Source organism: Callospermophilus lateralis, chromosome 3, assembly GCF_048772815.1.
Source record: "Callospermophilus lateralis isolate mCalLat2 chromosome 3, mCalLat2.hap1, whole genome shotgun sequence".
Classification (NCBI taxonomy): Eukaryota; Metazoa; Chordata; class Mammalia; order Rodentia; family Sciuridae; genus Callospermophilus; species Callospermophilus lateralis.
Window position 1 is genome coordinate 59,253,239 of NC_135307.1, and position 17,648 is coordinate 59,270,886.

Sequence of the window (17,648 nt, forward strand, 5' to 3'; positions counted from 1 at the left end):
AAGAAAACAAGAATCTGGCTCTGTTCAGTCACTGAACTGCTTAAAAATCATAATTTTAAAAAATTACCTTTTCCCTTTTTCTGAACTCCAGGAGTAAGTTTCACTTTATACCTTTAAAAAGAAATTGCATGAGTTACTAAATAGAGATTATAAAACAGCTCATAAAAGTCACTGTGTCAATTATTTTGAGTAAACTAATGGTAACTTACTTATAGTTTGTCATGGTGGTGTAAGGGGCACATATTGGAATGGCAAATAGTATGATATCTTCAGGATGTGGCTGGCCTGTCAAAGAATCAAACAGATTTTCCTAAAAGGGGAAAATAAAAACAATTATAAAAGTAATTTACAACAGCCTTAAAAATAGAAAACTAGGGGCTGGGGTATAGCCCAGGGGTAGAGAACACTTGCTTAGTACTTGTGAGGCCCTGGGTTCCATCCCTAGCACCACAAAAACGAAGAATGAGGAAAATTCTAAGTCAATTGAAATTTCAACATATATTTAACTTTTTCTGATATAGCCTAAATAATGACAGCAATACCTAAAAATTACTCGAGATGGAGAACAATCCTGTGGATTATGATGATACATGGTAATGACCACATTCAGATTTTTTTTTCCCCCTTCTCTGGTACTGGGGATGGAATTCAAGGATGCCTGACTACTGAGCAATACCCTGCTGCCCCTTTTGAAGCAGGGTCTTGCTAATTTGTGCAGTCTAGCCTCTAAATCTATTTGTGGCTGGATGTGGTGGCACACACCTGTAATCACAGCTGCTTTGGGAGGTTCTGCTTCAGACTCTCAAGCAGCTGTGATTACAGGTATGTGCCACCACATCTGGCCACAAACAGATTTAAATCTGTTGCAGGGAAATGGGACTTCGGCTAGACCAGTGATTCTTGACCAATAATTTCTGGGCCCCAGAGGACACTGGGGAACATCAGGAGACAGTTTTGATTTTTACAATGAGGGGAGGGAAAAAAGAAGGGGAAGTGCCTCCTGGCATGTGGTACTTAAGAAGCCAGGGATGTTTTATCCATTTCAAACTGTAAACAGTACCAAAGTTGAGAAACCTGGGCTAGAATAGCCTTTTCACCTGTTCTTCAGGAGAAATCCCAGGGCTTCTTAGAATTCTCATTTGGTGAGTGGGCTGCCTATAAGACTGACTCTTGTATTAGAGTCAGTAAACTTAGATTTAGGACAAAATGGTGACCTGAGTGTTGGCTTTGTGTCATATGTCTTTCTAAATGTATCACATATATTCTCAAAACAAGTCTCCTAGTAGGTACAGTTTCTAAACATAACAATAAGGCACAAAGAATGAGGAAGCTGAGGCACAAAGTCTACTTCCAAGTTTACACAGTTATATCCAGCAGTCTTGGAATTCAAATCCAGAAAGTTTGACTCAAGATCATGTAGTCTTAAGTTTTAATTAGGTAGAAGTTTTGTATCAAATATTTTGGGATAGGACTATAATAAAAGTGTTGTAATAGTAATCTTAATATAAAAATCATACCTCAGTTCCCTGTTGATCCAGATCCTGGTCTTCCTGTTCAAATATACGAAAATTAAAAGTCAGCAATGAAATTTGAAACCATTAAACCATGCGGAGAAAGAAATAGTGAAATAATAAGACTGTCATATCCAACCCACAGGGTAGGGGCACCAAGGTTGTATTATTTAGTGTACCAATACTCTGAAGTGGATTGGTGTGTGTGCTTATATTTCAGAAAGCAATACCATTCAAAGAGAAAAAGGACAGTTCCCTGAAGTGGAGAGAAAAAATCCTTCACATACAGTTCATCTTATAGCTGTGAAAATTGTAGGAACAATTTAAAATGACAATTAAGCTTGATATGTTTGTCAAGGGAAAAGAAAATGGAAAATTCTGGTGAAAAGAACTTTTATTTTTAAATTTCTGTTTAATAGTTTTAGACAATTTTTCAAATACTAAGATATATACATAATTTTATATACTTTGATATGAAAAATCTATTTGAAAATAACTTGAGTCTGTCCAGGTTGCTAGAATGAAATACCTTAAACTGGAAAACTTAACAGAATACTTTTCACAGTTTTAGGAAATCCCAGATCAGGATACCAGCAGATTCAGTGTCTGGTAAGGGCATGCCTCAAAAATGGCACGTTGCTACTGGCTCAAATGGCAGAAGGGGCATTCCCTTCAACCTTTTTTTTTAAGGTACTAATCCCATTCCTCTAGTCCTCACCTCTTACTACTATTAAATTGGGTATTTAGTTTACAACATAGGAATTTGGGGGGGTTCCCAACATTCAGACCACAGCCCCTACCCATGAAAGAACATTAATAATTATTATCTTATGAGTATATGTGCATTTAGGATTTACAGAATAAACTGCAGAATATGGTAAAAAAAAATGAGACCCAAAATGAGTTTTTAGAATTACTAAACAACATTGTTCAGGAGAGGAAAAGAAAAGAAAATATTATAATATAAAATCCCTACATCACCTATACTTAGCACATAATTTTTAAAAAATATTTTTTAGTTGTTGGTATACCTTTATTTTTTATTTATTTATATGTGCTGCTGAGGATCAAACCCAGTGCCTCACACATACTAGGCAAATGCTCTGCCACTGAGTCACAACCCCAGCCCCCTAAGCACAAATTATACTCAAGCTTTAAATAAAAACAATCCTGATCAGGAAAGTAAAAAATTTTGATTCATCCTGTATTTTACACAAATTTATAAAAATAAATGCTCAGAATGTCAAGATGTATATATTCATGCAAGTTTGGATTTACTGTATCCAGTTGATAAAATAATTGGCAACTATCTTATCTGGAAAATGTTTTTTTTTCTGGGAGGAATTGGGTGATGATAGGGATGGAACTCAGATCTTGCACATGCCAGACAAGCATTTTACCACTGAGCTACATCTCCAACCCTGGAAAAGTTAACTTCTCAGTGCTTTTGCACCTTAGGATTTGGCCCTTGAATTATGTAACCACTGTCAACATATATTAAGATAACATATAGTATACAAAAAATGCTTTAAAAATTTATTTTTCATTCATCTTTAAGATAAGCCTAATTCTTCGTCTTACTTTAATTAAGTTCCTATCAGAATCAAATCCTCTTCATAAAACTGATTATTCTCAGTTGATTTATGACAAATTTTTTATTAGCAATGAACACTTACCATTTTTGTGCTTAGACACTGTAATTTTAGGCTTTCAGGTTGCATTTCTAAGATGCCTTTTCATTAGTAAAACGGCTGCCACTTGTCTTGGTTGGTCACCCTAAATAAAAAGCAAAAGTCCACATGTGTGGAAGCCTTACCTTGTCATCATGTGAGTCATCTACAGCTAAGTCTTGTAACTCATGAGTCAAAACCTCAAGGGCTGGAGTTTCTTTCTTAATGCTCTCTGAAACCCTGGGTCCACCTCTAGGTTTCTGGGGCTGTTTCTTCACAGGTTCATCTTTTGTTTTTCCTTTCTTCGCCTTCTTCCCTTTTTCTTCTTTGTTTGAACCTGCAGACTTCAATTCATAGAGGAAAATTCAGTTAATTTGTCAATATTATTAATATTGTCAATATTTTCCCAAAGACAGCAGGATGTGATGGCACATGCCTGTAATTCCAGTGATTTGGGAGCCTGAGGAAGGAGGGTCACAAGTTTAAGGCCAGCCTGGGCAACTTAGCAAAAGCCTGTCTCAAAATAAAAATTTTTAAAGGGTTGGAGATGTAGCTTAGTGGTAGAATTCCCCTGAGTTCAAACCCCAGTACAACAAAAGGGAAAAAAAAAGATTTTTAATAAAGATGTACTGAATGTTTATCACAAGTTAAGCATGGGCTGGGTGTCCACTGAAAAGCAAAAGAAATGTTCTTAATGTTACTTACCCCCAGCAATTTCATAATAAGTTCACGATCTTCTTCATCCTGGTCTTTGTATTTTTCCTTCATTTTTTTCATTTTACTCTACAAAAATTCAACAGTAAAATGGTCAACAAATATTTGTAAAGAAAAGGTGACTCTTTAATCTCTGTCAAAATGCTTATTGAGCTGAGGGTGTAGCTAAGTGGTAGGGTACCTGCCTAGCATGTGAGGCTCTAGTACCACCAAACACATACACACACAGCAAAGAACTTATTGAACAAAGCACCATTATAAACAATATGACAAATACAAAGAAGGATAAAGCCATGGTCATACTCAAAGAATTTGCCATACGGTAAAGAGAAGATACATATAGAAATAAGAATAAATTAACATTTAAAACATTGTAGGAAGGTGGGCTGGGGATATAGCTCAGTTCGTGGAGTGCTTGCCTCGTATGCACAAAGTCCAGGGTTCAATCCCCAGCACTGCCAAAAAACTAAAATTAAATTAAAAAATGTAGGAAAAGTATAAACAAATTTTTCTGAGATAATTTTTAAAAAGGAGGCATTTTCAGTCTCAGCAAAAATTGTGGGGAGTAAATGAAGCAAAATCTGAAAGTTTTTTTAAAAAAAGAAGTAAATTTTATAGCATCTGGGAATAAGGGAAAACCAAGAATAAAAAAGAAAAGACCAAGGAGTAGTAACTGCAGTCATTACATTTAGTTAGAATCATGGTACACATAAAGGAAGAACAAGAAATCAGCTAATGTAGGCCTAGGCATTTACCAGTGACTAACTTTTTAGGCAATGGGGACTGAACCCAGGGCTTTGAGCATGGTAAGCACATGCTCTACCACTGAGCTACAAAACCCCAAGCCCTGAGTTAATTTTTCAAAAGATACAGTAACATATTAGCACATAATCTTCTTAATACTGCTACAGCATTTTAAAAAGTATATTCTATAGATTATTTTTTTATTCATCATTTCCATTTAATAAAATAAATAAAAATTCTACCCAAAATCACATTGATAATTGAGAAAGAAACTAAGTTCTCTCAATAAAGATCATCTCTGGGGCTGCAGGTATAACTCAGTGGTTGAGCATTTGCCCTATCATGCATGAGACCTTGGATCGAATCCCTAGTACAACTCCTACATAAACTGAGAGCTTCTGAGGATATGCTGGAGTTCTCTATGTTCCCTAAAGACTGTCTTCCTAGCTAGTCATCAAAGGAAGTCATACAGGACTCTTTTTTTTCCCTTACATCTTCTATTCATTTAAACTTTAAAAAAACTCACAATCTCACAACTTCATTTGTGAACCATACTGTACCAAACAGATCACTACAAAGTTTATTACCTTTTGTCCTCGTTTCATTGGTTGTGCAACTGCAACATTTCTGTTTGTGTTCTGTTGAGTTTCCATGTGTACAGAACTTTCTTTGTCCTTTCCCTCTATTGCTTCTAAATCCCCTGAGTCACTTAGAAGTTTTTTCTTCTTCATTTCCCTAAAACAAATGAAGCGAAAAAAAGCAAATTCTTAGAATTTCCAAATTCTTAGTGCCCTAAAAAAAATTCAGAGAACATGTACAATATATAAAAGATCATGATTTCTATTTAACCTGATAATCACTATAGAACAGTATACAAAGAGGCTCAAAGAATCACATAGAAAAGAGCTGAAAAATTTTCAGCTGTAATAGATTAATCATTCTTTGTGTTATCCAGGCTCAACATTCTGTCATCCTTGACTTATCCTTCATCTACCCACACTCACTCAATTGAAAACCTTGGGGTTGCAGTTGTGACTCAGTGGTAGAATACTGTGTGGTAGAACATAGCCTAGCAGATGTGTGAGGCACTGGGTTTGATCCTCAGCACCACATAAAAAAAAATAAAATAAAAGTATTATGTTAATCTACAACTAAAAATATATATATTTTTAAATGGGACAGAGGGATTGAGAGAAGGGAAAATATGGCTTATTATATTTACTTCTATACCAATTTTCCAAATGAATTTTGAAGTTGTTCTAAGACGAGAAATTAAGGAGTCCTCTGTCCAGATTTCATAGCTATATGCCTTAAGAACTTACTGATTTCATAATACTTATGTCCAAAAACATCCTACACTCCAAATTTAGGGATTAAAGTACAATATCCCATATGTCCTCTGAGAAAGATACAAGGTTGGTGAGGCTGGGGTTGTTACTCAGTGGTAGAGTGCTTGCCAATCATGTGTGAGTCACTGGGTTCGATTCTCAGCATCACATATAAGTAAATAAATGAAATAATTGTCCATTGACCAAAAAAAAAAAGAAAAGAAAAAAAAGAAAGAAGAGAAAACCTTGCTGGCCAGGTACTGGGATTTGTAGTCTTTGTATCAAAAATGGCCTTGGCAGATCTTAAGCATTTTCAATAAAACATTTGTTGATTAGTTATTAAATAAATAAATGGATACAAAAAATAAATAGATTAAGAAAGAAGCAAACATTCCATTGCTATGTTTTTCTTTATATTCCCAGTTTAGGACCTCACCAACTGCCAAACTTCCTTCAATGTATTCCCAGTAATCTACCTAAACTTCTATACTAATATTCTTTAATTGTTTACCTATCTTACATTCCCATTCAAAATCCTACAAAGGTTATTTTCATAACTTTCAGGATAAAGTGACAAATACTTAGCTTATCATTCCATGTTCTCCACTTTTGGTCCAAATTCACCTCTTCAGTCTTCCCATAATCTGTTCACTAATGTGAACTTTGTCTTCCTTTTGCCTTAGTCTATCATTTTCCCAAAGCAACATATATATTACTTCCAAATCTCTCTCCCCTTCATTAATGCTAATTTTCCTTGGAGTCTTTTATCTTTCTTCATATAATTAATGGCTACTATATCTTCAAGGTATATTTCTGATGGTATTTCCCAAAATATCTAAACTTAAAAGCAATCTCTCACTCCTACTGTATCACTTTGACAATACAATGTATTGATAAGTATTTCCTGAATACATGACTCAAAAATTTCTTGAAGGCATGAATTTGATATGTAAACCTCTGTATACTCAGTATAAGTAGAGTACCATGTATTGAGATGTACTGAGGGTTCTCTGTAATTGTTTTTAATGATTGTCTTTCTAAAACAAAAGGACTTTATTATCTATTTCATTCATCCTAGAGTACTTTATGTCTTTCCCATCCTGTAGGAGTTGTTCCCTTCCTCTGCCTTTCTATGTGCCTCCAGATACCTGCTATTAAAAAAAAAAAAAAGAAAAAAAGACTTAAATTTTTTCCTAATTTCAAGTATTCTTATTTATTCCTGTCAGTATTATTCTAGAATAACCTGTCTACTTAATACACAATAATCATCATTATACACGTTTATATAATAAAAGATCCTTTAGTTTTTCTTTTTCAGTACTGGAGATTAAACCCAGGCTTAGCACATGCTAAGCAAGTGCTCTACCACTGAGTTACATACCGAGCCCAAAAGGCCAGTCTTAATAAATTAGGGGCCTAAACCTGAAAAACATTAAAGAGTTGAATATCTAAAAATAAAGCTTTGTGCTTGTCTTGGTAATTTTAATAAAGTAAGTCTTTAGAATAAATAGTTAAGTATTCTGTGATAGCTGAGCTATCATTTAAAAAAAAATACAAAAAGTTAGGCAGAGTGGGGGCACCCTACAATCCCCACTACTACGGAGACTAAGGAAACAGGATCACAAAGTTTAGGGCAGCCTGGGCAACTTAGCAAGACCCTGTCTCAAAATGAAAAAATTTTTAAAAAGGCTATAGCTATAGCTCAGATCACTTGCCTGGTGTGTGCAAGGACCTTGTTTGAACTCTAGCACTTACTTACTAAATAAATAATGCCTTTCAGTTAGATTAAGTATATTTACCTTCTTTCCTTGGCTGATAAATGTCTCCGGCCTTGTAATTTACTGTCATTCTATTAAAATGAGAACAAAAAGAAAGAAATAAAATTCCTCAACAATATCATTGAATTTTTCAAAAAGTAAAATTAAAAAGAAAATATTGAGAAAAATGTAATTTTTTTTTATAAAACCTTAAAATAGCTTACTGAATTAGAAGATTCTTCTTTTGAAGCCAATTTCTGAAGGGACCTTTGAAAACAAGAAGAGTATAAAGCCTGAAAACATTCTCATATCATACTCTTAAATGATTTTTATTTTTGTATTTTACTTTTTAGAGCACTATAACTATACATAAATTGAATTCATTGTGTTCTTAATTACTTATAATCCTACAAGTACAATCAAATCATTCATATCTCCACATTTTTTCACCAAAAAGGAAACGAGCTTACACATAAGTAACTTGCCCAAAGGCACATCTTACTAAGACTCAATTTTGATTGTCTGACTCCCAAGCCATTATTTATTACCCCAATAAAAACACTTTTTAAAAACTATAGATTGTTACTTGATGATCATTAAGACATTAATAACTAGAGCACCTCTTTTTTAGATGGATTTGACTTTATTATGTTACTAGCCTTTAGAATCATTTGTTTCTATTCTGAACTACTTTGGTCATTTTTAATATCAATGTATTTTTCTACCCTGGTCCTGGGAATTTCTTTAGAGAAATTAAATGTGGAAAAAAAAAAAAAGAACAATAGCACTGAATAACAGAACAATGAAGGGTGAAAGTATTGAAGTCAATCTTGGTATTGTCTTTGTAAGGATTAACTTGTCATTCACAGCTTACAAAATAAAACTTAAAATGTTGTCTTTTTAATTACCTTTGGGACTGAAGGTGGGACAAGTCAATAGTAGTATCAGGATACTCTAATATCTCTTCTCTTTCATCCTTCATATCACTGATAGGCTCCTGATCTTTTATAATCACTTCAGATTCTCTTTCATCTTCAGAGCTTTCTTCCTGAATTAGTTCCTCATTTAGTTCATCACCACCACTCTGAACAGTAAGATCCTCTTGGTCAACCTGAGTCACAAGTTCTACTTCTACAGGAGGTTCATGTAATTCCTCTTTATCTTCTTCACTGCTAGTGTCACCTCCATCTATAAAATAACCGTAAAGAAACTGACAAGTCTATGTGATTTTCTTGAAAACTTCATATGAACAATTCTACTCCCTGTTGTCTCAAAAGATCACCAGAAAAATCACCAGAAAGATCACTGATCATTCTCATAGGGGACCACTCTTAAACAAAAGGATAATCTGTACAATCAGTTGAACTAAGTAGATTTTTGGACATTGCTACCATTCTACACGAAAACTGTAACCTGCCTTTTGGGGTATTTCCCAAAAGTAAGACAATAAAATCAGTTATATAAATTCTGCAGCTTTTATTATTTGCAAATGAAAACTGAATTAATAATGCATGTTATATAACTGGCACATAGCAGGTGTGCTGTCTAATAGTAGGGTCCATCTGCCCCACCTGTAAAATGAAATGCCACCACCCATCTGTCATAGATGGTCATGAAAATTACATAAAAATTAAATAAATAAGCGGGGCATTGTGGCACATGCTTGTAATCCCAGCAGCTTAGGAGGCTAAGGCAGGAGAATGAAGAGTCCAAAGCCAGCCTCAGCAACTTAGTGAGGTCCTGGGCAACTTAATAATTATGATGTTTTTAAAAAAGGAAAAAAAACAAAAAAGGCAACTCAGTGAGACCCTACCTCTAAATAAAATACAAAAAAAAGGCTGGGGATGTGGCTCAGTGGTTAAGCACCCCACGGTTCAATCCCAGGTCCCCCCACCCCCCAAATTAAATAAATATAAAGCACTTTATTCAGTGCCAGAGAAATAGTAACCATCAATCAGTAGAAGTTATAAATGAAACAATACAATATTACTCCTATAAATGAACAACTCTAGGAAAAAGTATAACTGCAAAAGTAGTTTAGAGAACAACTTTCCCTAGCTCTCTTAAGATAAATGTATTCCAGCAACTATAGTTGCTTTCTACTTAAACATATTATAAAATCAACTCAAATTCTCATGAGAAATTGTACTTGTTATAAATTCATCTCTATTATTTCTTGTCCTTTTTCTGCAGTACTAAAGATTGAACCCAGGAGTGCTCTACCACCAAGCTACACTCTTGGCCTTTGTAATTTTTTATTTTGAGACAGCATCTTGCTAAGTTGCCAAGGCTGGCCTTAAATTTGTGATCCTCCTGCCTCAGCCTCTCCAAAACTTAGTATTATAAACATGTTGCCACCATGCCAAGATACTTTGCTATCATTTCTTTCTTTCTTTTTAAAAAATTTTTTAGTTATACATGAACACAATATCTTTATTTTGTTTATTTATTTTTTTGTGGTGCTGAGGATCCAACCCAGTGCCTCACATGTGCAAGGGAAGCACTCTGCCACTGAACCATAACCCCAGCCGAACTTTACTATCACTTCGAATTCCTAAACCCCCAATATAAACGATAATTCATAAATACCTGAGTCCTTTTTTGTCAAACAAATTTATACATTACCCATTAAACACTGAAGTTTTATTATATATACACTAAATTTTGTAAGTTATGGATCCAATTAAATACTTTTCAACACACTAAAATAATAACTATATTTAACATATCCAAAACCAAACTGATAGATGGTATTTTTATGAATATTCTTTGAAATTTTAATTATCCCAAAATATCATTTACTTAAGGATTTAGAAGTAAAACTAGAAAATAAAAAATATCACAAGCAAATTTACTAAAATGTGTGAACTACCTAGTTGTTCCATTTCTTCTGAGATGAGTTCACTTGTGCAACTTGCCAGTGTCTCCATGTCTTCATCTTGCACTCGGACTTTACGTTCACCCCGATGTCTCCAAACACATGACTCATCTACCTATAGAAATAGTTCTTTTTCATTTATAGAATTTTAGGTAAGAATTATGAGGGGGAAAAAAGGGAAGAAGTTGAAGAGTACCTTAAAGAGGAAGCTAAACCCCATCATTAGATATGAGGGAGGAAGGAAATTCTTTTTTCCTACAAAAGATAATATATATTGAGTTTTTAAAAAATTAGTTTTCTCCATTTTTTGTCTGCAAAATATATGACACCAGTGATCATACCCATTTTGTCTCTTATTCTGACATGGGGAACATTTCCCATTTATAGAATCTAGCATTAGATATAGTAACAAAAATTAAGAAAAAATATGCATGCTTATTCTTATATTTTGGGTGAGACCCTGAATAATCTATAAAAAAGATGACAAGGAAAAAATTTGCTTATTTCATAAAAGACTTCATATGTGACACAAAGTTATGAATTTCTGTTCTGAGAATATTTACAGATGATACTAAAACCTGTCTCCATAATCCACTGGGAAGTTAGGGACATTTTTCATGTCAAGCCATTACCTCTTATCATAAAACTTCCAGTTGTCAAATATTCTCCAGTTGGTGCTGTTTTAGACACCTAACAAACACAATAATGTTACATTCTTAAGAAATACTTTTTTTTTTTCTATTCAAGAAGTGAAAGTAGTCATATTCAAGTAAGCAACACTAAAAAATTCATAATAGCAAAAATTCTCAACACTAAAGAGATTGACTTCCCTTCTACGATAGATATATACCTATGGCAACAACAAAGAAAGAAGGATCTATTATATCAATGTTTCCAAATGCTCTGGAAAAGATCCACTCCTTTCTTCTAGCATGGGATATAATGAGAAAAGGATAGTTTAATAAGTTTATTACAAAATATTAAAATAAAGCTATATTTATTAAGTAAAATCCTTTCCTGAGGCTGGACATGGTACCATACACATATAATCCTAGCTACACAGGAAGCTGAGGCAGGAGGATCTCCAAGTTTAAGATCAGCCTGGGCAACTTAATAAGACCTTGTCTCAAAATAAAAAGTAGAAAGGGCTGGGATGTAGCTCAGTGGTAGAGGGATCATGGGTTCAATTCTTAGCAGGAAAACAAACAAACAAAAGCTTAAACATATCTCCTTATAAAAGAATTCAAACTACTTTTATAACAGTATTATGGCAGAAGATATAATCCCTCAAGTATTATTAATTTCCTAAAAACATAATATTACAACATAGCCAGAATAATAAATATAAATAGATAATATAATTAAACTAATTCTAAAGGAAGATAATACAAATAAATTCTATCCTATCATACAACTTTAGGACCTTGTAAAAGCATATCATTATCAATCATAATTCTTGAAAATGAAATCAATAATAATGCAAAGTTAAATATGGAATGAAGTATCATCAGATAACAGCATTAACAATAAAAAAGGTCAATTACTAAAACCAAGTGAACTTAAAAAAAACAAAAAACAAACAACAACAACAAAAAAAACCACAACAGGATATATCTGCTTTTTTCACAGGGCAAAAGAAAATTCCAAGAAAGATGAAGAGGAAAAAGACCTTCTAGGCCAGTATAATAGTCAAACTGATATCCCATTATATGTTACATATGTGATTATATATACCCTATATAACTGCAATGGATCACTCTTCACTTAGATCTTTGTTCAAATCTTTACCTTCCCAGAAAGAGATCCCTGATACTTTATAGTGATAGACAACCATTATTACTCTCTATTTCATTATATGCCTTGAGTTTTTTTAATAGTACTTTTTACCTGATATGTATTTTTCTCCACCTACATGAAAGATCTATCAAGGAAGTAGCAAATCAAGTAGTTTGCCTTCCTTATTTACTTTTATATCCTCAAAATTTGATACACGGTACAGCTCTTAATAAAGAAAAAAGGACTACGGCCCTTATTACCTGATGATGGTACACCCACCAAGCACTAGTGATAACTCGTGCATCCCAAGCAGCACTGTAGCAAAGTGCCATTGTGCCAGCCTCAGTCAGTGTCCGTGGAGGGATGGGTTCTCCTATAAAAATAATGCTACATTTCAATACTCAAGTACATACTTTCTACAAAGCAAGATATAGTATAACCAGTTTAATTATCTTAAATACTAACACTGTGATTTATTTCAAGATTTAAAAAAATGATTGTTTTAATTGAAATATATTTACATGAAAGGCTTTTAAAAGACCTATGTACATAACAAGTCACAGAAGAAATATCCTTTCAATTATATCAATCATTTTAACTTCATTCCATAAAGTATAATTTAGAAAAATCTCAAGTTTGAAGACTTTTAGAAGTACTATCCCTTAGATTTCAAATATTCTTTAATTGGGATGTAATTCATAGATCATAAAATTCACCTTTTATAGTGTACAATCCAAAGGTTTTTAGTGTATTTATAAAGTAGTGGAACCATTACCATTATCTAACTTCAGAACACTTTCATCCTTCCCAAAAAGAAATCTGCATCTTTTAGCAGCCATTTTCCATTTTCCCTCCTATATGAAGCTCTGGCAATCACTAACTTTCTGTCCCTATAGATTTGCCTATTTTGAGCATTTCATATAAACTCAATTATATGTAGTCTTTTGTATTCTTTCATTTAGCACGTTTTCAAGGTTCATCTATGCTAGCCCAGCGCAGTGGCTCACACTTGTAATCCTTGCAACTTGGGAGGCTGAGGCAGGGGGATCACAATTTCTAGGCCAGCCTGTGCAACTTAGTGAGATCGCAAGAACCTATCTCAAAATAAAAGGGCTGGGGATGCAGGTTCATTCCCCAGTAGCAAAAACAAAAAAAATAGTTCATCCATGTTAGAGCACAGATACTTCCAATTATTCCACTGTATGGATAACACCACATTTGGTCTATCTATTCATTAATAAATGAACATAGTTGTTTCAATTTCTTGGTTATTATAAATAATGCCACTGTGAATATTTGTAAACAAGTTTTGAATGGATACATGTCTTCGATTATCTTGGGTATACAAAACTAGGAATCACTGGGTCACAACTATATTTAACTTTTTGAAGAAATGCCAAATCATTTTCCATAGCAGCTGTACATCATTTTCTAGTCCCCCCAACAGGGTATAAGGATTCTAATTTATTCACATTCTAACCAATATTTGTCCATTTTTTCCTGGTAACCATCTGGTGAGTATGAATTGGCACTTCACTGTGGATTTGATTTGCATTTCCCCCATCTTTTAATGTGTTTCTTGGTCATCTGTCTATCTTTGAAGAAATGTCTGTTCAAATCCTTTGCTTTTTTTTTTTTTGGTACCAGGGATTGAACACAATAGTGCTTAATCACTGAGGCACATCTCCAGTCATTTTTAATTTTTATGTTGAGACAGGGCCCTGCTAAGTTGCTGAGAGTAACTTTGAATTTGTGATGCTCCTTTCTTGGCCTCCCAAGCTGTTGTGATCACAAGCATGTGCCACTGTGTTCATCCTTTGCTCATTTTTTAATTGGATAATTTTCCTTTTTTACTGTTGAGTTTTATGTGTTCTTTGAATATTGGTCTCTTATTAAATGATCTATAAATATTTCTGCTATTCTGTGGGTGTCTTTGATTTTCTTAATGGCATCCTTTGAATTAAGGTTTTTAATTTTGATAAAGTCCAACTTACCTGTTTTTCTTTGATTGCTTATGATTTTGGTGTCACATCTAAGAAATGATTGCATGATCCAAGATTATGAAGATTTGACTTTTAACAGTCTTATAGTCTTTGAGCTAATTTTTATAAATGGTGTAAAGGAAGGGTCCAACTTCATTCTTTTATATGAGGATATCTAATTTACCCAGTACCACTGTTAAAAATATTATTACATGAAAATACAGACCACAGACTGGGAGAAAATATTTGCAAAAGATATATATCAGAAGAAAAACGGTTACCCAAAGTTTGTTAGACAAACAATTCTTAGACCTTAACAATAAGAACACAGTCCAAAAGTCAGGCATGGTGGTACACACATGCCTGTAATCCCAACAACTTGGGAGGCTGAGGTAGGAGGATCTCAAGCTCAAGCCCAATGCTGGCAACTTAGACTATCTCAAAAGAAAAAGAAAGCCTGAGGATGTAGCTCAGTGGTTAAAGCACCTATGGGTTCATTCTGCAGTACTACAAAAAAATAAAGTCCAAAGACCTTAACCAAAGAAAATATATAGATAAGCATATTAAAAGATGCTCCACATTATATGTCATCAGGAAAATGTGAATTAAAATGAGATACCACCATATACCTATTTGAATGGCCCAATCCAGAACACTGACAATACCAAAGGCTATCAGGGATGTGGAACGCAAGAACTCTCATTCATTGTCACTGGAAATCGAAAAGGGTACAGCCACTTGAAAAGACAGTTTGGTGGTTTCTCACAAAATTAAATATACTCTTACCATACGAGTTAGCAACTTTTGCTTCTTGGTATTTTCCCAAATGAAAATATTTATCTATATGAAAACTTGCATCTGGATGTTTATAGCAGCATTATTCATAACTGCCAAAACTTGCCCTTCAGTAGGTGAAATGAATAAATAGATTTTGATAAATTCTAGCAATGGAATATCATTCAATGCTAAAAAGAAATGAGCTATCAAATCCCAGCAATTTGGGGGCTACTGAGGAGGAGGATCACAAGTTCAGGGCTAGCCTCTGCAACTTAACCAAGACCTTCTCTCAAAATAAAAAAAAATAGAAGAAAAAAAAAAAAAGGTCTGGGGATGTAGCTCAGTGGTAAAGCATCCCTGCGTTCAATCTCCAGTACCAAAAAATAAAATAAAAATAAAAATAAAAAATCAGTGGTTGCCATGGGTTAGGGATGAACAGGTGAAGCACAGAGGACTTACAACAATAAAAAGACTATATGATATTATAATGGTAGATACATGTATTTATACTTATTCCAACCCATAAAATGTACAGCTAAAGTGAATCTTACTATAAACTATGGACTCTAGGTCAGAATGATGTGGCAATATAGGCTTGACAATTTTAACAACTGTACCACTCTGGTGGGGGACACTGATAATAATAGGCTATGCATGTGTGGGAAGAGATTATACAGTAAAGCTCTATGCCTGCTGCTCAATTTTGCTGGGAACCTAAAACTCGTCTAAAAATCAATTCTATTAAAATTTTAGAAGGAGAGATAAACGATATTTTGTCTCCAAAGAATGGTCATGGCACCCTTGATGAAAATCAACTAATCATAAACTACAGGGTTTATGTCTGGAAACTCAATTCTACTTGGTGATCTATGTGTGTGCCCTTATGCCAACATCATATTGCCCTGATTACTGAAGTGTAAGGCCTCCAAATTTTCAACAATGCTTTCGCTAAACTGGGTTCCTTGCATTTCCATATGAATTTTAGGAACAGTTCTGTTAAAAAAGAAAAAGACAGTTGGAATTTTGAGACAGATTATACTGAGCCTATGAATTACTATGGGTAGTAATGATGTCAGGACTTCCAATACATACATGTGGGAGTCTTCCATTTACCAACAGTCCTCCTTTACACGGGGTTGGGATATATGTTCCAAAACGTCAATGTTTAAAAAAACAAATTGTTTTATTGATTTTCTTTATTGTTTTCCTATTTATTTCAATTATTCCTACTTAAATCTTTATTATTTTCTTCCTTGTCTAGCTTTGAGTTATTTTTCTGACAAAGTATTTGATCTGAGTTTTTTCCTCTTTTTTAGCATAGGCATTTATAGCTATAAATTTTCCTCTAAATAAACTCATTAATTTTGATATATTATGAATGAGTTATGTTGTTTAATTTCCACATATTTGTGAATTTTCCAAATTTTATACAACTGGTTTCTAATTTCATCCCATTAAAGTCAGAAAAATTATTGTGCATGATTTTAACTGTCTTAAATTTATTAAGATTTATTTTACAAACTATCAAAATGGCTTATCCCAAAGAATGTCCATTATAGAAAAATAAATATTCTATTATTAGATTGAACGTTCTAGAGCTGTCTGTTGAGTTTAATTAGTTGATAGTGCTGTTCAAGACTCCTATTTCCTTGTTAATCTACTGTCTAAGTATTCTAATAATTGACTAATAGCTGATTTTGAAATCTCCAAATATGGTTATAGATCTATTTCTTCCTTTAGTACTGTCTGGCTTTGCTTCATGTAATTCTAGTAGATGCATATATGTTCATAATTGTTTTACTGTATTCATAGGATATCTTTTATCACTACATTCTGTGTGTGTGTGTGTGTGTGTGTGTGTGTGTGTGTGGTGCTGGGGCTTGAACCCAGGGACTTACGCATGAAAAGCAAGCACTCTACTAACTGAGCTATAGCCCCAGCCCCTACTATATCCTTTATTAAATCTTACAGTTAAAAAAAAAAAAAATTCAAGGAAAGGAATTAAATTTTGAATAACAAATATATTATTATTACCTGTTGGATTCTTAATTACACAGCTAGTAGCTCCATGAAGATCAGCATGTACATAGATGTCACCTTAAAAAAAAAAGACAAATAAGAAATGATACTTTAAGTCCTATTTCTTTTTCTTCTTCTTCTTCTTCTTTTTTTTTTTTTTTTGTGAAACAGGGTCTCACGATGTTGCCAATCCTGATCTCAAATAACTGGGCTCAAGCAATCTTCCTGCCTCAGCCTCCCAAGTACCTATAACTATAGGTATATGATACTGCACCTGGTTTTAACTCCTATTTCTTCTTTTTTCTTAATAACTTTATTTTGTTTATTTATTGTTATTATTTTTTTATGTGATGCTGAGGATCAAACCCAGTGCTTCACACATTTGAGGCAAGCACTCTACCACTAAGCTACAACCTTAGCCCTTAACTCCTATTTCTAAAGGTGAAAAATTGTTACAAACTTCAACAATTAAAAAATTAAATTTTTTTTTCG

General features: G+C 33.6%; 1 protein-coding gene across 1 annotated transcript in view; it reads right to left on the bottom strand.

Moving 5' to 3' along the window:
* The window catches only part of Nemf (nuclear export mediator factor), a 25,081-nt gene extending 7,851 nt beyond the window's left edge, over nt 1-17,230 (bottom strand). The window contains exons 1-14 of the mRNA XM_077109143.1: nt 17,172-17,230; nt 12,639-12,751; nt 11,235-11,292; nt 10,799-10,857; nt 10,597-10,717; nt 8,633-8,912; nt 7,949-7,991; nt 7,767-7,816; nt 5,227-5,374; nt 3,887-3,964; nt 3,328-3,525; nt 1,518-1,550; nt 210-310; nt 68-111 (exon numbers count right to left, since the gene is read on the bottom strand). Of these exons, the coding sequence (XP_076965258.1) occupies nt 68-111; nt 210-310; nt 1,518-1,550; nt 3,328-3,525; nt 3,887-3,964; nt 5,227-5,374; nt 7,767-7,816; nt 7,949-7,991; nt 8,633-8,912; nt 10,597-10,717; nt 10,799-10,857; nt 11,235-11,292; nt 12,639-12,710 (1,285 nt within the window). The 5' untranslated portion in view covers nt 12,711-12,751; nt 17,172-17,230. The remainder of the gene's footprint in view (nt 1-67; nt 112-209; nt 311-1,517; nt 1,551-3,327; nt 3,526-3,886; nt 3,965-5,226; nt 5,375-7,766; nt 7,817-7,948; nt 7,992-8,632; nt 8,913-10,596; nt 10,718-10,798; nt 10,858-11,234; nt 11,293-12,638; nt 12,752-17,171) is intronic.
* Between the last annotated feature and the right edge of the window lie 418 nt (nt 17,231-17,648).